Below are 23672 nucleotides of genomic sequence, written 5' to 3'. Positions count from 1 at the left end.
TTGCAGAGGTCCCCATTAGCTTATAATGTTGAAGCTAACATCAACAAAAGCTTTGCAGGGTGTTTATAGTGCACCCAGGCAAGCATTCCTTTTACAATATCTAACATACTTTGTATATACCACTGTAGATTGTTCCACATAATCCTACCTAGGCTCTGACAAGAAGACAAGAACACAGACTGTTCTTTTCCAGCTTCAGGAGACTTGTCATTGAGTTCCCTTTCCTCTTATTGGGTTAAAAACACCTAGGATGAGCTGCACATTTTCCCGAGGTCTTTTTTTCCAGAGAATTTAGTTAGATCGTTGTAGTTGTTTTTCATTACACAAGCATATGTTCTTACTACAATGCTGTTTAAATAATAACATGCACAGCAAAATGTTCATGTAAGTGTGTTCTAAATTTGCTGGTGATTTTGGACTGTGAGACTAGCTCTTGTTATGTCTGTCTCTGTTGGTCTCTGGCTGCTGGCTTTTTTTATAAATGTAACTATTAATGATCCCAGTGGGTTGATCTTTGTCTGATAAAAATGTCTCTTAAATGGATTAAATATAAATGATGGATCAACTGTCTTTAGAGCTGCTCTCAACTCCAAGTATTTACCCCATGTCATCTTATCATTATCTGAATAACTCGAATACAGTCATAGTGATTGTGATATATTTATTTAAAGTTTTCGTTCTCCTGCCAATAGTGAGCCTCTGAAAGTGAGAAAGGCTGAGAGCTCTGGGTCTGCTTAGCCCCGCGGAGTCCTGATGTGAGAGTAACTGCAATGTCAAAAAGGAAAAGAGAAAACTGAGAAGAATCAGTGGCTGTCAGCTGCATTTCATTAGCATAGATAGCATTTTCTGTATCTTATTTCATGATTTGGTGTTTCAAATATAAACAAATCTACTCTGTCCTGTAAGGAACTTCCTGCAGCCATTGCACAACAGCTAGGCTACTTAAGAAGAGGCTTTTTAAAGAACAGCTTCTCTGGATCTTTCACACTTAAAAAGACCAAGTGTTTTTTAAGTTTTTATACTGGTGCCAGCTCCCTACAGGATATCACTTGGAAGTGACTGTCATTCAGGAGACTGCCAGTGATGTTATCCTGCGCTGCCCAGCTGTAGTGAGAGATGACCTTTCAGATCTTCCCAGCTGCTGGTGGTGGCTCTGATCCTGTTCTTCCCAGGAGTATACCTGCTCTGCAGAGTCTGTGCACTATCACACTGTTTCTGTGTGTGACTGACAGATTCTATACCCAACAAACACATAAGGCCTATCCATGATGAGTGCTTGCTATACGAAGCACTCATGTACGTGAAAAACCCCTCCATGGTCAAGGAGACTATGCAAACCTTGCTTATTTATTGCTTAGAAGCAGTCACATGAGACTCATACTCATGTGTATTAGACTCAAACTGCTTGAGACTGTAAAGGAAGTCTATCAACCCAAGGTACATTTAAGCTAGCTTCTCATTAAAGTTTAGCAAGTTACAAAGAGACTTTTCCTTCACCTCTTATGATTTCATATGTGTAAGTGGAATATCATCACTACACAATGAAAAGACTTACCCCAGAAAACAAGATAAACCAATATTGTCTTTAGAAAAATTTATTAAATCTGTGTGCTTTCCTGGTAAATCTCATTTGGTTATTACCAGAACAGGAATTGGAGTGATACAAATGGTAGAAAGGAAAAAAATCAGTTTACAGGCATTATCTTGCCCGCTCCCATTGAAAACCGCAGACACTTTAGGTGGGTCCAGCAAAGCACTGCATCTTCCTTGTTTAATCTCAGAATTGCAAAGGCAGACTTGCCTAAAAGCCTGGCTGAGGAACTGGTTGCCCAGTTCTCATGTTGATCAATCACCACTCCTATGACCCCCGGCCTGCATGAGAGGAACCTTCTGACAGTTTGTATTTCACACTGAGAGTTGATCTGATTGCAGGACCGAACCACTGACAAATTGGTATACAGCCACTTTTTCTTTTATCGGGAAAAAAATTGGTCTTACTTGGACCAGAGTTTAGCTGTATTCATAGAATCATAGAATCCTAGAATGGTTAGGGTTGGAAAGGGCCTTAAGATCATGAAGTTCCAACCCCCCTGCCATGGGCAGGGACACCTCCCACGAAACCATGTCACACAAGGCTCTGTACAACCTGGCCTAGAACACTGCCAGGGATGGAGCATTTACAGCTTCCCTGGGCAACCCATTCCAGTGCCTCACCACCCTAACAGTAAAGAATTTCTTCCTTATATCCAACCTAAACTTTCCCCTGTTTAAGTTTTAACCCATTACCCCTTGTCCTATCACTACAGTCCCTCCCCAGCATCCCTATAGGCCCCCTTCAGATACTGGAAGGCTGCTATGAGGTCTCCACTCAGCCTTCTCTTCTCCAGGCTGAACAGCCCCAACTTTCTCAGCCTGTCTTCATATGGGAGGTGCTCCAGTCCCCTGATCATCCTCGTGGCCTCCTCTGGACTTGTTCTAACAGTTCCATGTCCTTTTTATGTTGAGGACACCAGAACTGCGCACAATACTCCAGGTGAGGTCTCACGAGAGCAGAGTAGAGGGGCAGGATCACCTCTTTCGACCTGCTGGTCATGCTTCTTTTGATGCAGCCCAGGATACGGTTGGCTTTGTTCATTTCTCATGTTCATTTTCTCATCGACCAACACCCCCACGTCCTTCTCTGCAGGGCTCCTCTGAATCTCTTCTCCTTTTTTTTTTCCCAATCAAAAGCTTTATTGACCTTCTTGGCAAATTAATTGAAGTTTACAATCTTGGTCTCTTCTTCTTGCCCTTGTACAAGGCCAAGAGAGATGCGTTGGCTACTTTGACAACCTTGAAGCAAACTCCAGGAATGTCACTAACAGCATGACCCTTCCAGCTGAAACCAGCAACCAGAACTTCATCGTTCTCCTCAATGAAGTTCAGACACCCATTGTTCATAACAAAAGCACCTGTGTTTTTGCCGTTCTTGATCAGCTGGACTCTAACACACTTCCTGATGGAGGAGTTGGGCTGTTTAGCTTCTATGCCAACTTTCTTGAGGACGATAGGTTTAGTGTGTGAGGTGCTGCCAAAAGGGTTGGCCTTCAGTGCCATGCCCAAGTGCGCCTTCTTGTGCTTGTTGTGCCACTTCTGATTGCAGCAGTGGCTGCGGAGCTTCCAGGCAGTGTGGAGACCTCGGCACTTCCTTCCTTCCAATTCCCTATCCTTCCTCCCTGGCTGCCGAGCATGAAAGAGGATTCAGTGATTTACTCTGATGTGCTTGTGTGTTTCCATGTCCTTTCAGCTGCGAGGGTGAAAGAGGGCAAGAATAAGTTCCTGAGCACAGGTGAAGATTATCAGAGTAGGTCTTCTTCACTCCTCCAGTGACAAAATTGAAAATTTATATACGTACTGGAAAACTTAAGTTACAAGTTGGGATGCTTTTTCCTTTTGTCATGCCCTAGTTTTCACTTTGAGTGATCCAGATCTCATAAAGTGCAGTTCTAATGGCATTAATCCATATAAATCCTTCCTGCCTCTAACATGCTTATGCATGCATAGTCATGGCAAGACAGGCCATTCCAATATCTTGTTGCTAATGAAGGATTTTCATTAGTGCATACATAGAATTTATCTTGTAGTTCCACTGGGGAAAAAAATTACTTCAATTTTTCTGAAGTTTTACTTAAGGGAAGTTTGTCCACAATACATGGAACAGTCTTAAACATGCTTTCTGAAGTCCAGTAAGGTACAGAGGATACTCAGCAGCATTGTCGAAGAACAAGATCCACCCCCTGGAAAAGGATAGCATATGGCATATGCATTGCAAACCGCTCTGTTGGCTCACTAACTCATTCAGAAGGAGACGCGTGGAGACGGTTAGATCATAGAAATTTTCCACAGTAAATTAGTTGACATTAACTATAGGAAAAAATTATTTGTGAGGAGAAGAGTCCAGGAAACCGATCAAAAAAGAGGACTCTAGGGGATATATATTCAAAGAATTGTGTGGGAAGCTGTGTGCATAACTGGTACTGAAGTCAATGTCTAGAGGGGCATCATGGTGGAAGGGTGATGAGAAACTGTCTTTAAGCATGGTCATGTTTACATGGGTGAATGCTGAAACCTATGACTTACTATCTGATGACTGTATTCATAACCTCAGTGAAAGAACTGGGGCAACCAACAATGAGAAAGAAAAAACAACCACAAAGAAAGAAAAAGGGGAGAGGGGAGAAGAGAATAGGCAGTACAATCATGTTTTGACTTTTTGCACCAAGATTTCAGTAGAGCTCAGAACATTTTAGGAAAAAATGGGCTAGTCTCACCCCATTTTGAATAATAACTGTGATAAAGAAATAAAATGACTTCTCCAAGGAGTCCCAGTGCTTCTGTTGTTAAAATCAGAGGCAAATGCACATGCTTCTTTCTCTGCTTAGAAGAAATTGGGAGGTAGTTTCAGTAGAGCACAAAATGTATACTTTTTAATGGAATTGTTGTTCATGTGGCCTGACTCCTCGTACTGATGGTTTCCATTTTATTAGGAGAGGTATCATGGTGCGGGTGCTTAAAAGGTAGCTTGTTTTTTATCTGCTTGTATCTATTTTGTAATTAAATAAAGATCTTCAGACTCCAGGGAAACTGTTCCAGGACCTTTTCTCTGCAGTAAATTATGACCAAATAACAAAATGTTTCAAACTCTCAAAAAACTGTAACTAAATACAGCCAGCATTCCCCTACTTTCTGAATTACTGCATGAGAGCCAGATTTTCTGTGGTGGCTCAGGAGATCAAGGGCACTTACTCATAAGTGAGCACGCATGCTTACTACACTGTAGGTGCATTGTATTGGGAATAGTGTTGTCCACATGTTGAGATGGTGAACGCCTAAACCTAAGCCAAATAGTTCCTGTGCCTGAAATCCCTTCTTTGAGAGCAGAGTCATTTCACAGTATAGGCATAAACTACATTGGCTTTTTTTTGTGTGCCTTGAATGCCAAATGAATGTCTGTATTTACAAAGGACCACGAAACACACTCCGTGAGTGGAACTCTACTGTTAGCAAGCTACCATTGCCAAGTGCACAGAGCCTGAAAAGGTCTGTTATTAAGGTCCAGCACAGGGTAGCTGCTGTGAATAGTTGTCATCATTTGATGTCTCTTAACAGCTTTTAAGTTCTGTAGTAAACATGGTGACTACTTTAAAACTAGAGCAGTGGTGAGGTGCCAAATGTAGGCTCCTCTTGGAGACCTTGGGCAGTAACAACATTTCTGACTGTGTTAGCTGGATCTGAGAGGTAGGACAGCTGTTCAGTGCACTTCTGAGGTAGTCCACCATCTCCTATCATGCCACCCTGGCTTCATACCTTTGTAATTCTGACTCATCTTTGACCTCTCCAGCCAAAACCTTGTAAATTCTCTTTTAGAAAAATCCAGCCAAAGTAGTCATACCATTTTAGAATGCAAAACAAGGAAAGCCCACTCTATTATCCCTGTTAAAATATTCTGGAATTTCTTCTGAGAAGTCCTAGCACATTTATGGCTAAGGGAAAAAAATTGGAATTTGGAAATGCATTTTGTGTGCTGGGAATGCCCTTTTATGACCTTGAAGAACACATGACCATGTTGTAACCCTCCTAAAGATCACACTAATTTAATGAAGTCTCTTTTATCAGCAGAAACCTGATTATGGTCCAGTTCCTCCTGTGCATGTCTGGACTTTCAGTGCACATCCTTTGCCAAATAACCAAAGGTATCCCACCACCCTCCAGCTCCCATGTTCCACCAGGAGCACAGATCCTGCTGCCTGAGCATGCTCATAATCAGAGGCCATGAGAGCAAAGGCAGACTTTCCCCACAATGCCTGCTTAGCCAGGAGGTTGGGAAAAGGCACTGGGATAAGGTGGTGTTAAGCCAGAGTGAGAAGGAAGCCTCCCTTCTCTGTTCTGGTTGGTTTTCCTGCCAACAGGTGGGTAGAGAGCAGGAGGAAGATGGTGCAATTGCTGAGGGAGAGTGTAGCTAGCCAGGAGAAAATCTGGGATGAAGAGCTTGGAGAAAGACACAAGAGCAGAGACTGAACCAGGATGTGGATGGAGAAAGGACTCGCCATGCCAGGAGACTGGCTATGAAAGCTGACATGGGTGAGGTGAGGTCTGGGATTATCTGGCCAGAGAGGAGGGAAGATGAAGCATTGCTGGAGATGATGGGGACCAGGAGAAAGAAAACTGAAAGAACTCGGGATGTGGAAAGTGACAGAGGAGTGAATAGATGGATGGTGACAGAAACAGTGAGAGCAGAAACAGCCAAGGAGAGCACAGGGCATTTGATGTTGGATGGAAAGATAAGAGCTGGATGTTGGTTTCAGCAGATGGAAAAGAATGAGGCTTGCATGGAGAAGCAGAGGTGAAAGGAGATAGAGGGAAAATAGGTATCCGAAACAAGAACTCTGACATATGATTGTGTAATCTTAGCTCTGACTTTAATGTGGGAGCAAAGGGTGAAACCTGCCTTCTGGTACTTCCAAACTCTTGGGGTGCCTCCTTACACATAATGCTGTCCATTTTAGGCATGTTTAGGTGTGCATATGTATCATGTAGGACATCAAGTGGGCAAACATACATGAATATGAAAGTCTTCCAAGAGGTCATACAATGCAAAGGCTGAATCTCTAGCACCACAGTTTTTCCTCCTTTTACATTTGGTATCATGTATATCAGAAAATATCAGATTAAATCCTGATTACTGCAGGTTCTTTGAGACAAGTTCAATTATCTGGGTTCAGCTGTCTGAGGAACTGAAATCCCTAGAAGATTTTAGCTTCCCACAGTTAGGAGGGCAAAGCTGCTGTAGTTTCTCTTAGAAATAGGGTTCTTCAGTATTTATTTTCCTGCAAAGCTGAGGTCCCCTAAAAAAACTGTATTTCACTTTGCAGAGTTAAATCAAACAGTCTGCAGGAGTGACTTTTAAACGATAGTCTGATCCATAGAAAGCTTTTATAAGGAACGACTGTGTAAAGATTTTTGAAATTAACAGAATTTTTACTTAAATTTAAAAATAATCACAGACATTGCATATGTAAGCTAGCAAAAAAATGCAAGTCCTTAATGGGAAGTGTAAAGATATGGAGGAGAATGGAAACACTTCGGAATCAGGCCTCCTCTTATGAAGTGGCCAGTTTTACAGAGCCAAGGTTTAGCATTTGGGTATATGACTTTATTTTATGCTCTTTGGGCCCCCTGTCTGCTGAGGATCATACTTTCTGATGAAGATAAATTGCCTCTACCCGCTATAGCTTTAGGTTTTAGTTCCAGCTGGGTTATGCTGGTAATCCTGAGACACAAAATCATCTTCTGAATATATTGCAGTTAAGTTCAGTTGTATAAATCCAAACATTAGCTGGATACTATAAATAGGCAGGATGTGCAAGGAGGCCAAGTTGAAAATGTGCAGGAACTATGCCTTTTTTCTTTAATGTATCCCTGAAGTTGTGCTACGTTTCATTGTGTATAATATTTTTCATCTGAAAAGGAAACAATATGGATGTGCTTTGTGGCTGTAGTAATTAACTGGACATAATAAAATGTTGAATGTCACACTTTGTAGAAGTGTATGGGGGAGAATGGGTAAGATTTTCTCAAGTTTCCTTGCATTTAAGTGCTTTCTTGGAGGTAGTTTTCTGCAAGATTGGGTAGAGAGCAGAAATACATCTGGTTTATATTATATGATGGCTGTACTTTGGCAATGGGAAAAGATGGCACTTAAAAAAAAGGGAAGAAGAATAAAAAGAGGAAAGCTTGGCAACTACAGAATGGAGGAACAATTACAAGAACCATCTTAAAATTCCCAGGATTTGTAATTTCTTTTTCCACGCATGCATTTTTCTGATGTTGCTGGTGTTAAAAGAGTGAGACAGAGGGAATTCAGTAGGATTTTAGAAAGTACAGTTATCTCCATGAAACAATCTCCTTTATTCAGATTGCCCCCACAGCAGCTGCTGTGATTTAACATGTGGGTGGTAGCAAAAGGGATAGGAAGCAGGACACGTATGTTGACTTTAAAAGAAATGATTGATCACCATTTTTTTCTGTTGTTTTCTTCACCCAGTGGCCAGAAAGTAATGAAAGTGTTCTCCCCCTTAACTGTAATTATCTATGGGTATAAGACAGAAGCAAAATTAATGCAGATGCTATTCAGAGACAGAGCTATGTGCGGCATCTTTGTGGTGGGAGAGGGGAAATGTTATTCAAGCAATGCAACAATACCTACTGATGTATCACCTACTGTGGTTTACATTTGTTCTTTTTTTAATATATTCACTCATAAACTACTCTTTTTTAACTCCCCCCCCTTGTATTAATGTCAGGTGATCCCAAAGTACAAAGCGTTGAAACTCTACTCATGTGGTAGACATTTACATCTTTGAGTAAAGTTAATGGGAGCCGAGGACACTGAGCATCTGTCTATTTTTGAACAAGACTATGGGGTGTGACATGTGAGCACCTTCCAAGAGTGTAGTAAGTGATGCATCCCCTGGGGCTGCCTTTCACATACTCTCATTTGGAGATCATAATACTTCAGCGTTTACAGGGCTGGGGCTGGAAATGTTGGGAATCATACCTTCCCTGCAACAGTGTCTGAGCTATATGACTGTACCCCCAGGTTGTTCAGCAGCTTAGCTGACTTGAAATAGAGCACTGGAACAAAATATGCTCTGAGTGATTTTTAAGTAAAAGCTAATGTGAAAATGTGGGAGTTTGAACCAATGAAAACACATTAAATTTAAAATGAATTTCAAATGTAGTAAAGAAAAAAATAGTGTTCCTGCTCTTGAAATTCCTAAAGGACACATTTTTCCTCTGAGTCATGATTTAATTAGATTATATTTTATTAGACATTCTTTACAAATTTTAAAATATTGCTATTATACATGCACAAAGGAAAATCAATTTGAACAATTGTATGTAGGCATTCATTGAAGTCAACCACAAGACAGGAACATTTTATGTCAGTTATCAATGTACTCGATATGTATATCTAAAGTGCATTATGTTACAAAAAATATAGAAAGTCAGCAGCACCAAGATACGTTCACAAAATAAATACACCGGTCAACAAAATAAATTATGGTAAATGTGACAATAATAATTGTCTTAGCCTTAGCAAAAAAAAAAAAAGAAAAAAGAAAAAAGGGGGAAAATTCACAATAACCAAATGTGCAGTTTCAGAGAGCAATGGGGGGAAAGGTTTTATTCTGAGCATTTACAATATTTACAGGTAATAAATATTTTAATACTTCCCATATGTTCACTATTACAGAATACTGCAATATGTCTTCCAAAAATCTCTTGCTGAATATGTCAGCGCCTCCTGCAAAGAAAAAAAGGACAGAAAAAAACCAGAAAAATTAATTTTCACTTCAAATACATGGACATAAGCATTAATATCAAGAGTGCCACAGACTACCATGGGTAAGCCTTGCTGGTACACATCTGAAATAACCAGGCCAGCTTTAGACATTTTTTGAAGACCTCTACTAGATTTGCTTTAATACAACTCAGGTAGCGACATGGAGACCTGCAGTTTGTCACAATACTGAGGCCATCTGTTACACTATATTGTACACCCAGAGAAATAGGAAAGGGTTTTAGTTTTCATTAGAGCCTTATGCAAGAAGATTCCTGAGTGCTGCAGGTAGAAAAATTGCATCAACCTATAATAAATATGCCAAGTGCTAAATGGAAAAAAAAGACAAAAGACCAAAAAACAAAACCCAACAAAATAAAACAAAAGAAAGATAAGAAATTTGTTTGGAAGATAAGAAGAAGACAGTCCTTACTGAGCACTTTGGCAATCACGCCCCTGTTGTTAACCGCTTGGGTGACACTAAGTTTATGATTAAAACAATACCAAGGGGCTTGTTTGGTCTATCTTTACCACACAGACCACCCATTAGACAAGGGTCTGTTCATCTTTTATTTCTGTAATGTCATGTACATGAGTGCATGCAGTACTCATGCACTAAAGGCAGCTCAGGTGTTAAAGTGACCAGACCCTTGACATCATCTCTTTAAATTTTTTAATGAATGAACAGATTATGACTCTGTAAGCCAAAGAGTTTGGACATGAAAGAAAAGAAGCATCTCTTAGTGTTAAACTCTGACTGCCATTGCATTCAGTCCAAGTTGAAAGAGTCAGCTGTATACAGTCCAAAGCTTTGGGAGTTTTCTAAGGGATACTGGCAGCCTGGTATGAGATTTCTACTCTTCCCTTCTTTGTGAAGGCATGGGAACAAAAGCAGAGCCAGCTCTTACCCTGTTAGCGTATTATTTATACTACAATATTATTTTAAGTTACTTCTTAGTGGTGCCACAGGGAATGCTGCAGGGTTGGGCTTTTTTCCCTTCTTTTCCTGTGAACAGCACATTTCTGTAATGCATGTTTCTTCCCAGGGAAACAGCTATAGGGTGGAATACAAAGCTGTATAGGATGGAATTGGATTTGCCCTGTGGCTGGACTGATCACCAAAGCCATGGGCAGGCGTGTGTGGGTGTGAGACACAAAAAAATGCAAATCCTTGAGTGTTTGAGGGTTTTTTTATATGTGCACATTGAAAGTGAGACTACATTTACTGTTAGGGAGTCTACTCATTTGAAAGGTTTCTTAGGAAATTGGGTAAGAAAAGCTTAATTGAATTGGAATGGGAATATAGCTGGAATGTCCCTGAGAAAGAATTTTTAAGTGCCTGGGATGGAAATACTAGCATGAAGCTCCTTAGTAATTAATTGGTAATATTAGGGTGTATTCAGGCTATATTAGAATGTGTATAATAATAGCACACAATTCATACAGCATGACTGTATGTGTGTGTCTGCACTACACAGATCTGTCTGTAGGAGGGTGATATTTTTAATTCGGCTTGGAGTCTAGGCTTTGTTTTAGAGTTTAAGCTAAGCCACATCTTGACAATGGGCTCCTTACTAACCCCTACTTGTGAGATGCCTTCTGTGATTTGGTCCCAGGTTTTGCAAGATTGGCTTCTTTTATGAGATATTTCCTGTAGTAAGTCAAAAGATCTAGAAAGTACATTATTTTTGGTCTTTTTTTCTGGCCTAAACCCAAAATTTTGAGATCAAGGTTGTGTGGAGGGAATTGGCACGAGGATTTTAATTCAGAGTGTTGAGTAGTAAAGCAGTAGAAAGATACAGTGAAAAGCAGGCTTAAGTGCTTAAGGTTTATCTTAGCACTTCCTTATTTACCCTGCTGCATTAGACATATCCACTTCTTCACTGTAAAGTAATGATGCTTCTCCTAAGCTGCAGCTAGACTTAGGGGTGATACAAAAGCAGTTGCTACTGGTGTAGCAAATGGGAACCCTGTCTGCACACACCTTCCTCGCCCCCCACCAGCAGATAGAGTAGAAGTTCCTGATTCAGCTCAGTACAGCTGAGGAACCAGCCTCATTCAGATGTGGTCATTCCTCCATGAAAATGTGCTTGCCCACCTTCTGCCAGCAACCACAGAGACAGCTGCATTCAACCTGTCCATCTAAAGTACGTGTCAGGGAGTGGAGACTTGTTTTCATTTAAATGTAGAAATTATATCTTTCACCATTTTCTTAAGAGCTGAACCAGCATATTATGTATGCTCTGTCATTTTGAAGGAGGAATTCAATTTTCCTGTTTTATGACTTCTCTTTGTTTAATCATCTTCAATTAAGTATCTAAAATATAGGTCCTCTTTAGGAAGCTGTTTCTTGCCCTGGAGAAATACTGCATCTTGAGAAATAATTTCAGTAAGGTAAAGCTGACTACCTTCAGCCATCCAAATACATTTTTGAAACAGAAAGGCTGGGCAAGGAACATCAACAGGGTTGTACCTATGGTGTCCAAACCAAAGATAGAGTAGTAAGAAAAAACCTAACTTTTTTTCCTACATTCAAGATTTCTGTGTGCTGAAGACAGATGTTATTTATTGGCAACCACAGTTTTTAACATCCAGTGAAAAGTCAGGTGTCTCCTGACCAGAGACCTGGAGCATGCCTCCTAAGGCGCTGAGACAAATCAGCCCTTCTTATTACACTACTAACTGCTACAGCCATGCTAACACATTCATGGTCCAGGACACTAAATGACTAACCCCAAATGCTGGTAACTTCTGTATATCCCAGCAGAAGTTGAGGTGATGGAGCATGTTGCTAACTGTGGCCTGTAAAGCTTAACCCAGGAGTGTAGATGTTTTTTTAGTAATTCCCACAGCTGGTGTCTCTTTCTAAGGGATTAACTGCAAACAAGTGGTACTCCTCTTATATCTCTATTCTGCCAAAGGGAAGGAACAGAGAAAAGTGTGGGAAAATGCAAACATTTGAGGAGAACTGAGGAACAGACTCCTTGGATTTGCCTGCAAGTGTGCAGACTTCCACTCAGGCAGAGATGACTGCAAGCAGACGAGTCGCTTGGGGCACCTAGACAAGTCTTCAGCTCACCACTGCCCTAAAAACCCTTCATTGTCATACATGAGGGAAGCACGTCTCTCTCCAAAAGCAATGCTCAACATTTTTCAGCGGTAATGTAATCATTTCACAAGCTGGCAAAAAGAGGGTGCTGAATTAAAAAATCCTAATGGCAGGGAAAATTTTATGGTTAAAGGCTGGTCTGTGTTGTTTGTAGATATTACTAAGAGGGAAATTTTCCGTGTTCTCCCCTAAGGTTAAGCAGTAAAATGAAAAACTGTAAAGTAAGGGTAGGAAATTTGCCAAAAAGGGGAGGCGTTGAGAGGGAGGAAAGAAAACTTCGCCATTTTATAGATGCAGAGCCTTAAATAAAACGCAAAGCTTTCAATCTGCTGAGGCCCAAGTGTGGGACCAAGATCTGATGTGAGAGACACTAAAATTAAAACAGGAAAGGAAATTTTAATGGCTGTGATGTGCTTTGGTTTTGCAGAAATTGCCTACCACTAATTCAGCTTCAAAAGGTTCATTTTGGCAGTAAGTGTTTTACTTGAATTGTTTGTCATAGGCAAGAAAGACTTTGTCACAAATGTTAAGTGGGAAGGGTACTTACCTTCAGAAAGCACCTTGAGACTGTGCACAGCTTGAAAAGCCATTGCTCACTTATGAGCAAAAAAGTGTGCTATTACTCCAGTTATGAGTGAGGCCTTGGCCTCTCACATCAAAGAATAACAATTTCAGTAAATATATGGTATGCCCCCCCAAAAGATATAGTAGAATTACCTTAAATTGTGATTATGTGTAGTAACAGTGTTGTCCAAGAGTGGGCTCTCAGTCACGATGCTTCCATACATGCCAGAATTTAGCCAAGCTGAGCGGGCTCGTCTCTTTTTCTTCTCTTGTTCCTTGCGTTTTCCAGGCTTTGCTTTCTTTTTCTTCCCTGATACCTTCATGGGCTGCTCTTTGTAGGTCTGTGATTTGTTTGTCTCCTGAGTTAGGTATCTGCCCTCATCTTCACTACCAAATCGTACAGGGTAGTTCTTCGTGTTGGTAGCAGGCTTAGGGTTAGGTGAAACCTCTGAAGTTGCACGGATCTCTGCAGTGTTGACACCTTCAATTAAATTTTGAAGGAATATTCTTCTCCGTAAATCTTGGATTGACTTGCCCTTGTCATGTAATAGCTGGTGCTCTGATACAGCTCGTTTGCTAAAGTATGAGAAGAAAGGAGGGGAAAAAAACCTTTAGGATTTGGTTATCACCTAGTATTTGGCAGCTCTCCTCTCTCTTCTGGCAGTGGTGGGCACACTCTGAGTGACTATACCAGCTCTCAGGCTTGGAGACATCAAGTTAAGTCAGACTGCTGGAGCAAGTCCTGCTTCTCAGAGTAGCTACTCCCTGCAGAGAAGGGACAGACCTAAGCGGGTAATAATTCTCAGCTGACTGATCATACAGCAATGGACCTGGAGTTTGGATTAGTCACTGTTCTGTTCTAGGAAAGCATTACAACTCTTAATATATCACACTTCAGGCAGTAAAAGCAGGAAGGCAGTTGTCAAGAGATAGGAAAACCAAAGGGTCAGATAATGGAGCACTGCAGTCAAGCAAGACAGGGAATAACAAGTACTTGTACTGAAGCCGGAAGCAGTGTTTATACAGCATCATTCTAATAATTTTCCTCTGCTCAGTCATGTACTTCAAAAACATAAATAAATGCATAAAACTGTAATTCATTTCTAAATTTAAACAAGTGCAATTGCAGGAGTGTAATGGAAAAAATGTTTGAATTTGGGTGCCTGAAACAGGCTCTTCAGTCCATAATGATCTATCCAGAGAGGCAGCCTGAGCATCAGCAGAGAAGAGCCTCAGCCACTCCTGTTGAATTTACTGCTTGGCCACTTCTGTCTAATTATGGGGTTTGATGCCTTTCTAGTATTCTTTTAAGCATGAACTTTTGGGGTCAGTATTCTTGTTCTCTGTGAGTTTTATTCTAGCCCTCTCCAATGGATCTTCTTCAAGAGCATCCTAGTTTGTTTGAGTGGGTCTCTGGTGCTTTTCCAGAGTTTGTGACCTTTTGGTTCACTAATCTTTGTCTTTGGGTGATGGTTTAGCTATCTGTCTTTCAGAGATGTTGTACTGGCAAAGAATGTATGAAACATCTGAGGAAAGAAGATACAAGTGGCACCTGGATAATAAATAACCATGATGAAATACATGCTGTTGCCTTGATGTGGAATAGACACACAGCTGCACTGTGAACCACAGAAAGAGCACGGGCTGGGATTTTAGCTATGTTCCCATGAATGCTATAATACAGTTTATCCTTCCAATTGCCCTAGTTCAGTGTGCAGAGATTGGCTATGTATCCTTTCATATTGCATCAGGGTTCTCCATGTGACTGGATTATTACCAGCCAAAGAAAATGAATTCACGGCCTTGCCTGTCATATAATGATTTGGTCAGTTAGCTGGATAAAAAGCTGTTTCTACATGTGGGTGAAATGGGAGAAGACACATAACTGCGAGTGAATATTTCTTCCTTCCATCCCATCCCTAATTATCCTTCTATGTTACCAGGTTGCAAAACGTGGTGAACAAAGATAGTATGCTAAACAATTGGTAGTGTTCTGCAACTTACCCTTCAGCCAAATTCTTTAGACCGTGGTTTGATCAACAAGCTACCTGAAATTGGCAACCTCAAGTTGCATTAGTTTAAGAGCACTCCCATCACTTTTTGTCTATGAGGAGCTTCACTTTTTAACTATTGGGTTCAAGTGGTGGGTTCAAGTGACACTACATCACTCTTACTCAGTGTAAAATTCAAACAGCAGCTTTCCCCCATTCCACGAGACTGAAAGATGGCTGCTAGTTTTGCATGAAGGCATACAGTAGGGATATCTGCTCAAAAGCAGGCCTAGATATACTTGAGCTTGTGAGCAAACATTGTCTCTATTTTAAACATCCCGAAATCAGTTTTGGATGACTTCAGGCTTTAGGGCAAATATTTTGTGCTCTTCAACTCAATGTCCCAAAGAAAAAATGCAATGTGGTCATACTGAACTGAACCCATATTTTTTCTTTTTCTTTTTCTTTACTGCAGCTGTGACCATTAACACAAGCTAAAAATCTCCCCCAGGAAAAATCTTTGTGCACTGCATTCCCTGAAGCTCTCCAACAGCATCTCTGACAGTCTCATTAAGGTCAGTCTGATTTGCAAGTACACTAATAAAACTAGCACCTTGGACTCCTCTGAGTGGCATACTTATGGGTTCTTGTCAAGCTGTCCATTGTGGCTCACGTTACATTCTTAGCTTCAGTAATCTGTTTTCCCAGGATATTTGCATGGGAAATGCAGTTCTCCTTTCACTCTTCTAGTTTATAAAAAGCACACAAAATCTCTGTGCTTTACTGAGTCTAAAACAGTATGCATGTCTTATGTGATGAGCAAAGCTTTCCTACTCCCTCTTGTAAACTACCAAGGATAATTCCTTTTATCACAGACAGCCTAAACCTGCCTTAATCCTGTAATGTGTATTTGGTCAATTTACCCACTGTGACAAAATCTTGACTCTCTAAAGCCTGTTATTAAAGTACTCCTGATTGAAAAGCTATTCCATTTTACAGAACTGAAACCCAAAGATTCAGTTCCAGTACAGACAAGACAGTCAAAGAGCATTACAAGATCTACATCTTGATGGAGTATGCCTTTCCAAAATAATGCAGGGATTGACATGTGAGGGGTTAGTGTGCCAAAAAGGGTGGGTTTCTGTTTAAATGTCTGTATGATATTTAGCATCAAGTCTGGCCCCAAATAACATTCTGCCATTCCAGATGATTGTATAACATTACATAGTGTTACATTTCACATGACTTTTATTACTCAGCCAGACTTAAGGATTACATTTTGCCTATCAATTTCCTTTGTATGCTCTAGATCAAAAATCTCTTTAAAACAAAGAAGATGTGGTAGATACATATCTCTTTAACCTTCTGCCTCCTTCTGCCTCAATTACTCAAACAACTCCTATGTTTGTAAATCAAGGAGAAGGCTGATGTAAGAAGTGCTTCATGGTAGAGATATCAACAGTATCTCACCCACACACTCAGAGTAGGAAGGCAATGAAAACTGGAATGATTGCATTCACATCTTGGGTATGATACGTAAGAAAGTATTAGGCTGTCAGGGTTAAGATGACCCACTAGAGGTCCCTTCCACCCTGCTGCAAAAGGTACCTCTCATTCAAGGAAAAAGAGTCTGTACCCAAACCACATGCAGTAAATGCTAAGCTAACGTTTGGTGGGCACTTTTGAGAGGAGGATGTTGGTTTGTATTTGACCAGAGCATCCAAACTAATTGCTGTATACAAGTACTATGCACAAACGAGACTTGATGTCTCATTACGTGGAAAACAGTAGTAATCCATGACTTGTGGCTGTCCTGACTTTATGTACTTCCAGATAAGTTGTTCTTTTCAGGCACATTCCTTCTTCATTTTTTACCCTAGATATCTAGCATCACTGAGAAACAACATCCTTCAAACAACAACTTTATGTTCAGAGATTTGCTCTTATTTAACTGTTGTTATCCTTGAGCATTCACATTGCGGCTCATCATAAGTTTAACAAAATAACTAGAGAGGATACAGTCAGCTCTGGATTTTGCAAGACTGAGTGCTCTTGCCACTGGCTCCAGAGGGAGTGAAAACTGCTCAACCTATCTCAGGGTTAGGAAAAATATTTTGAACAGATCTGGGGACATGATGCTGCAGTGTCTGGACATGCTGATAAAAATATCTAATTTCACTTTGAGGCATTACTGGGTTTCTCAGAAGTTTTTTAGCAACTAAAGCGTTTCTATTACAAATAATATGTCTGGCAATCTGTTCTTGGGACAATTTGCTGCTGCTTTCCATGGGAGATTTGCCTCAGTAAAGTCTGTAGAACCAGGCCTATGTCATTTTGATTATTTTTGTATGGGTCTAATGATGTGCTTCAGTATTTTCATCCACTACCGGTTTAAGCCTTTGACTGAAAAAAATACCTCTAGGCTTAAGTGAGTTATTAACCATTAACTCTAGGAATGGTTTGTGGTGATATTAAAACAGGACACATGTTTGAGTGTGGTGTCTGTGTTTGTGCTGTACCCACAAATAAAACTACGTGAATGCCACTAACTGACAGCTAACTGGTTTCTTGTGTGTGTTTTACATGCCATAGCAAAGAGGGAGCTGAGAAGTGCATTTTGACTGCTTAGCTTCCACTTTTCTTCCCCCTGTCAGAACGGAACGGGGATGTTGAAAAGACCTCTGATCCTGACCTTTAAAAACAAGTGTTAGGAAAACACCAGATTAAAAAAAACAACAGGGGAGAATATTTCTTAGCAAATCTAACTTCTTTAAACTACAAATTTGGCTCAGATCCAGCTCAGAGTTTCCTAGCCAAGAAAATAACAGCATTTGACTGTACTTCAGTTATTTTCAGATAACTGTACTGCAGATTTGTTATTTCTGAAACTGAGATTTGTTTTCTCTGTATTCAAAGAGAGGAAAATGGTCGCAAATGAAAGAAATAGCTAAACAGTAGTTTGAAAGAGCACAAAGCAGCTCAGAATTAATGGACTGGGAAGAATACACTGTAGCACTATCAGCAATAACATGTTCTACACAATTTGCTGTAGGAGATTTGTAATAGCTGTCTGCCTGGTGCGAAAGCTTAGGTGTGTCTGTAGTCACTTCACCTGGGGGATTTTCTTTGTTTCTTAAACTGCAGAGGAAGTGCTATTTGGAGGTCTTGTCCTTATGTGTGTAATAAAACATTTACAAGGAAATCAATCTGAAATCATTTGCTGTGTCATGTTTCCCTAGAAGTTGTGATTGGACTTTCCAAACTTCTTTTCCTATCCTGACTTCCTTTTGAACTTAGTGACAATACAGCCCTCCACACAGTATGACTGAGGTGTTTCTTCCTTAGAAAATCTGATGCAAGTCCAGTCAAAGCCAGTGAGTTAGATGTGTAAGACAGCTGCTCCTTCATCAGCCCAGTGGCTTCTCCTCTGCACTTTGCGTAGGGGTATTAGTATAAACCATGCTGATTATTTTGGAAGGAGCAAAGAGGTCATTTCCTGAACAGACTTTCTTAGGTTACATTATCATTTATCAAGAAATATGCTTCTGCCTCCAAGATACTGGACTCCTTTTGGATTTTTTTTCCCCTGCATTCAGTGGCAGAAATCCAAAGATGTTGCTCAGTACTTCAGTTTCATGACAGCCCTCACTACCTTGTGTCTTGTCTACCCTTATCGATATTGGCTCCATGCCAGTGCCAAAGAAGTATATGTCATTTAGTGTAAAACACGGCACTTTGCTGAAACAGGATTCTCCCTACCAGGACCCTTCCGGGCTGCAGAAAGATGCACGGGCAACGGCATATGCTGGACAAGCACATAGTTGCCTTGCTGCTCCCCTCGAAAGAAGAGACCCTCAGCTCCAACACCTCCTTCCCAAAAGCTCTATCGCCTCCTTCCCAAACGCTTTATAAGGCCGGCCAGCTGAAAAGCACCCTTTCCCTGCCCTAAATGCTCTCTGCCTATCGCCTAGAAGCCACTAGGGAGCACCTGGGTTACCTGGGGCAGGTAACCCGGAGCCGCCGCGCTGCAGAGTGCTGCTGGGGCTGCTAAGCCTGCGGCGCCACGTCCCCTCCCCACCCGCACCGCCACCCGAAAAGGGGAAAAGAGACAAGAGAAACTCACAGTCTGCGGCTGATCCCCTCAACTGATCTCCCGTGAGAGGGCACGGAATAACTCAGCAGAAACACCGCGAAACTCCACTGCTGGAAGAGTTTAGTGAACATTGTATCCTCCGGGTCTTAAAACCTGCAAGGAAAGGGAGGTCAGTCCCGAGGGATCCGGGCGCCAGCGCCGTCCTCAAGCGCTCCCCGCTTTCGTCTCCACCAGCTCTGAGGCTGTGGAGGAAAAACAAACTTGCGGAGCTCTCGGCTGCGGCTCACTTCTTCCAAACTTCTCTCCGACTCTCTCCCTTCCCTGCTGTCTGTCTCTCCCTCCCTCCTTCCCTCCCTCCCTCCTTCTCTGTGTCTCGCTGCCCGGAGGCAAGATCTTTCTCAATATTAGTTAAAGAATCATCTAGCTCCTTTTTGACTTGGGTTTAGAGAGCGCGTCTATTTATCTCCTGGAGCCCTGATCAGTTCTAGTCCTCTAAGCCGCTGTCTCAGGGCTTTGTGTTACAGGAGAAGCCCTCTTTGCAGATAAGGAGAGATTCTCCAAAGTCAGCTCAGCTCCCCCCTGCTCTGCAAACACACGCACGGACACACACACACACAGACAGACGGCCGCAGATTCGGGGGCGGAGGGGCGGGGGGGATGCATCTATACATCTGTCTTTAAGTATACCTCTGCTAAAAAAAAAAGTCAGGTTCACGTCCTCAGTCAGCTTCCGGAAAGTTTGGTCCACAAGTGTGCCGGGGACAGGGAAATCAAGGAAAGAGCGCTGCCTAGCTGGAGAGCCAGAGAGGTCTAGGCGGAGCGGCAGCCCGGGCAGCCTCGGGGGCTGGGAAGCATGCTTGGCTCCGCAGGTTGGACTGCGCTGGAGCCTGCGATGTTCACACGCTCCGAAGCAGCCTCTGGGAGACCTGCGGGAGGACGGAGGGTTTTGCAAAGAGATGGCGCCCTAGGAACATGTGCGGAGAGAGAGAGAGCCCGGCCGGGACACCCACAGCCAAAAAAGAGATGAGAGATCAGCGCTTCCCAGGACCGGAATCAAAAAGGAGCGAAGAAAGCGGGACACCCGACAGCGCACGCAGTCAGCAGACTCGGAGGACTCCGGCCAAGCTCTTCGCATCTTCTGCAGCCGAGCTCCTGCCTCTTTCTGTGTGTCTCCCCCCCTCCCTCCACAGATCCCTTTTCGTGTTTACCTCTAGGTCACCACCTCCCCTGCCGCAGCACAGCGCGGAGGGCGATCCTATCAGTGGGGACACTTTTAGATCAAGCCCAAATGCCCAGCCTGGAGTCATTACCGCCTCTCCTTTCGCGCACCTACCGTTGTTGGTCGCGGTTCCCCTATTAGCTGGAGGGCTGATTCCTAATCATGTTAATTGTACGCTAGTAAAGGGGGGGGGAAGGCTGAGGGGGAGGGCTGGGGGAAGGATTCGCAGTCTATGAACACAGGCGCTTCTGGCCAAAAAAGTAAATTAGTGGAAAGTTTTCTCCTCCTCTCCCTCTTTCGCCTTCCACTTCGCCCTCCGCCAATCCGACGGGCGTTGCAGGTATCTGTGTCAGGTTGCGCTGCCGTTCGAGACGGACAGCTACAGGAGACCCGCCGGGGACCTCCCGCTCCGCCTGCAGACCCTGACCCCCCTTTCTCCCCCCCACGAAGGGACTGAATTCTTCCATCACGGGAAAACACTTATGTAAAAACCAAAGGTAACACAATCCGCCCCTTTATACAACCCGCTTGAGGAAGAAAGTGCCCTCGGCTATTACGAAGTAAGGTACAGGGGGAAAGCGTGGTAGGGGGCTTAGAGGGGTGGTCCAAAGGGAACCACTTTGCTCCAAAGGGAACCACTTTGGAAGCCAACCTGTTCTGCTGCAGAGGAAGGGTTCTCCGCAGGCTGTGCCCAGGCTGGCAACAGAGAGCACCTGGGGCCGCCGGCTCCATCCCGGCAGCATCCAGGCACCGCTCAGCCATCCCCTGCAGCGCACCCTCCGCGGGGCTCCGCGCCCCACTGAAACCTGCCCGAAGAGACCTCCCTGCAGACACCGGTGCTGCCCCCAGGAACGGAGGGGTCGCTAGCTTATGCCACCGACAGCCTGATTTACAGCAAAATGCCTGCCCAACACCCTCGCAAACCGCATCAAAACTCTGATGTCTGCCGGCTGGTTGTTCTTTCTCATCCTCTCCCCGTACTAAGGAACGCTTTCTGGCAAAAGTTTAGGTGCAGAGCAAACCATTGTTCTACCTGCAGGTTATTTCACGTTAAAAGACACTTGCTGCCACGATTTCTAAGTCCAGCTCCTTAGCCAAATTTCATACCGCACCCTCAAATAAAACCGACTATATGGGAGCTGGAATAGAAATCATGCTGAAGATATTAAATCGTTTATACTGTAAATAAATTCCCTGAACACCTGGTAGGCTATAAATGAAAACGCATGGCTAATAGGCTTCTTTGATTTACACTGCCCTTTCGACTAATTAAAAACAATTGTAAGATACCTTGAAAAGAGCCCCCCCACATTCATAAGTCTATTGCTCATGTTCAAAGTAAAACGTCCATCAAATATTTTTTGAGTTTCCTTTCCCCTACAAATAATAAAAACCAATAAAAAGAAACAACCAACCACCCCAACCCTTACAGCCTCAGCAAAAATAAATAGCCTTTTAAAACTTGGAATACTGGAGTTTCTTCATAATTTATTACTTCACCTTTTCCTTGAGTTACAGCCCTCTGTGCCTCTCAGATCACCCTGGCCAACAGTGGTTGATCTTCTCAGCAATCGCTTCCAAAACTATGTTCTATGCTTAAGAAAAAGAAAAAAAAAGGAAAAAAAAAAGAAAAAAGATTAAATAAATCAAAAACAAAAAAAATACTTTTCAGAAGAAATCCAGCCCTACAGAGTTTTTATTCTGCCTGCAACAGATTAGTGCTAAATAAAGGGTGTTAAAAGCAGGTGCTTTTCTCCCTTGCTGCTCTTTTTATTATGAAGAACAGAAGCTTCTCCTAATATATATAGTGAGGGAGACCCTTCTTTATTGCTTTTATTGAAAAGACCAAACTTGTGACATCACTAACCACCTTCCTATGGCTGAGTCTGCCTCATCTCTGCCTCAGTGGGCTTGGAAAAAGGAGAGAGAGAGAAAAAAAACCCTGCATTCCAACTATGGCTTTGCTAATATGGCAGGAACTGAGCAGTGCCAAACCTGTTTAGGACACTTATTATCACACCATGATACCGTGAGCACACAATCTCCCCCTTCTCCCTCCCCCTCCCCCCCCCCCCCAAAGGCTCTTTGTCATCTGCAACAACCGACACAGCGCTTTTCTCCTGCCACCTACACAAATGCTTAACCCGTGAGCAAACTCCTCCTGGTACCTGGCTTCACCGCAAGCCTGAACCCTCCTCCGTGGCAGGACAGGGTGAAAAGTACCCTCTGCCGGGGTTTAAACTTAGGATGGAGCCTGGGGAGGGGGATGTGCACCCAGGGAAGCGGCTCCCAGGAACGGACCCTCTACCTGCAGCATCTCACCCCGCCGGCCCCAGCTGCTCTTTTCTGCTACCTCCAGGTGTCCCCTGACCCCGGGGAGAGCGGAGAGAGGATGATGCTGAACGAGAGGAAGGACCGAGGAGAGATGCTCTGGAGCAGGTTTGGGAACGGGAATCGCACCTACACCAAAGCATCTCCCCACGCAAGGGTCACCCCAGGCACTGCTGTCCGCGTGTTCAGGAGCGAGGAAAAGCCGTAGTTTTGTTCTGATTTCACCTGCCGGGGTCTCGGTTACTGCAGGGCTCCCCGTCAAGGCGATGCGCTTGCGGCGGCTGCTTATTTTTCCAGCCGGGAAGCACGGGGGCAGCTGTGAGGTGAAGGCAAACCCCTGTGTTTGCCTTTCTGGTCAAGCCCTGCCTGCCGCGACAAGGCAAACCTTATCATTTTAGGTTTTCTGCTTTCCTTTTCTCCCGTCTTCCCGCCTCAAAGACAATGAGATTTTGGAAGGATGCCGCGATTGGCTTCTGCTTCTTTTTTCCATACGTATAAACAGGCATAAATCAGCTTTCCTACGAGGAGGCTGACCTGGGAGTTTGGCTAGGAAGATAAGTCCCTGTTCCAGGTCTGGCACGCAATTCCCGAGCAAGGAATAGGGCCAGGGGCTGAGGGCGGGTGTGTGACCGGGCTCCCCCCGGGGCAAAACCTTCCCCTGAAACAAGAGGCGACAAGTGGGGCAGGTTTAGCTAATTGGGGAGGAGGTGCCAGTGCAGCCTTAGAGATCCAGAAGGAATTAATGACTAACCCCCCTGCCCAGTGCCCAGAGACAGGCTAAATCCTCCTCTCTGCAAACTTCCCATCCTTCACCTCTGTGAAGTTCCGCCTCTCCCTCCTCCCTCTTGTTTTATTCACAATAAAGCATTTTCGTCATTTCCCCTCCCGGATTTCTATAACCTCAGTTGCACTCGTCCAGGGCTCCGGTTCAGACGAGGAGTTTAACCTCCCCAGTCTTCCCAGGGTGGAAAAAATGGTGTTCA

The 23672-nt window shown here is 43.1% G+C and overlaps 2 protein-coding genes across 6 annotated transcripts; both read right to left on the bottom strand.

Moving 5' to 3' along the window:
- Positions 1-2763: 2763 nt before the first annotated feature.
- LOC101870835 (40S ribosomal protein S23-like) lies at positions 2764-3439 on the bottom strand. The gene is made up of 2 exons (XM_034063331.1): positions 3395-3439; positions 2764-3219 (listed from the first exon to the last, which is right to left on the bottom strand). Exons 1-2 carry the CDS (start codon positions 3437-3439, stop codon positions 2764-2766), a joined length of 501 nt encoding a protein of 166 aa, XP_033919222.1.
- A 5401-nt stretch (positions 3440-8840) lies between these two features.
- Positions 8841-22127, bottom strand: PTHLH (parathyroid hormone like hormone). 5 transcript variants are annotated; one of them, XM_005147976.3, is made up of 4 exons: positions 21859-22127; positions 19170-19292; positions 13209-13631; positions 8841-9346 (listed from the first exon to the last, which is right to left on the bottom strand). In XM_005147976.3, the coding sequence occupies exons 2-4, from the start codon at positions 19268-19270 to the stop codon at positions 9337-9339; spliced, it is 534 nt and encodes a 177-aa protein (XP_005148033.1). In that variant the 5' UTR covers positions 19271-19292; positions 21859-22127; the 3' UTR covers positions 8841-9336. The 5 variants fall into 5 exon arrangements, with proteins under 5 accessions (XP_005148033.1, XP_030903874.1, XP_030903876.1 ...); XM_031048014.2 differs by lacking the exon at positions 21859-22127 and adding an exon at positions 20473-20501; XM_031048016.2 differs by lacking the exon at positions 21859-22127 and adding an exon at positions 20348-20430.
- Between the last annotated feature and the right edge of the window lie 1545 nt (positions 22128-23672).

This window comes from Melopsittacus undulatus, chromosome 5 (assembly GCF_012275295.1).
Source record: "Melopsittacus undulatus isolate bMelUnd1 chromosome 5, bMelUnd1.mat.Z, whole genome shotgun sequence".
NCBI classification, from domain to species: domain Eukaryota; kingdom Metazoa; phylum Chordata; class Aves; order Psittaciformes; family Psittaculidae; genus Melopsittacus; species Melopsittacus undulatus.
Note: the sequence above shows the minus strand (reverse complement) of the source record. Positions and strands in the feature narration are given on the sequence as shown.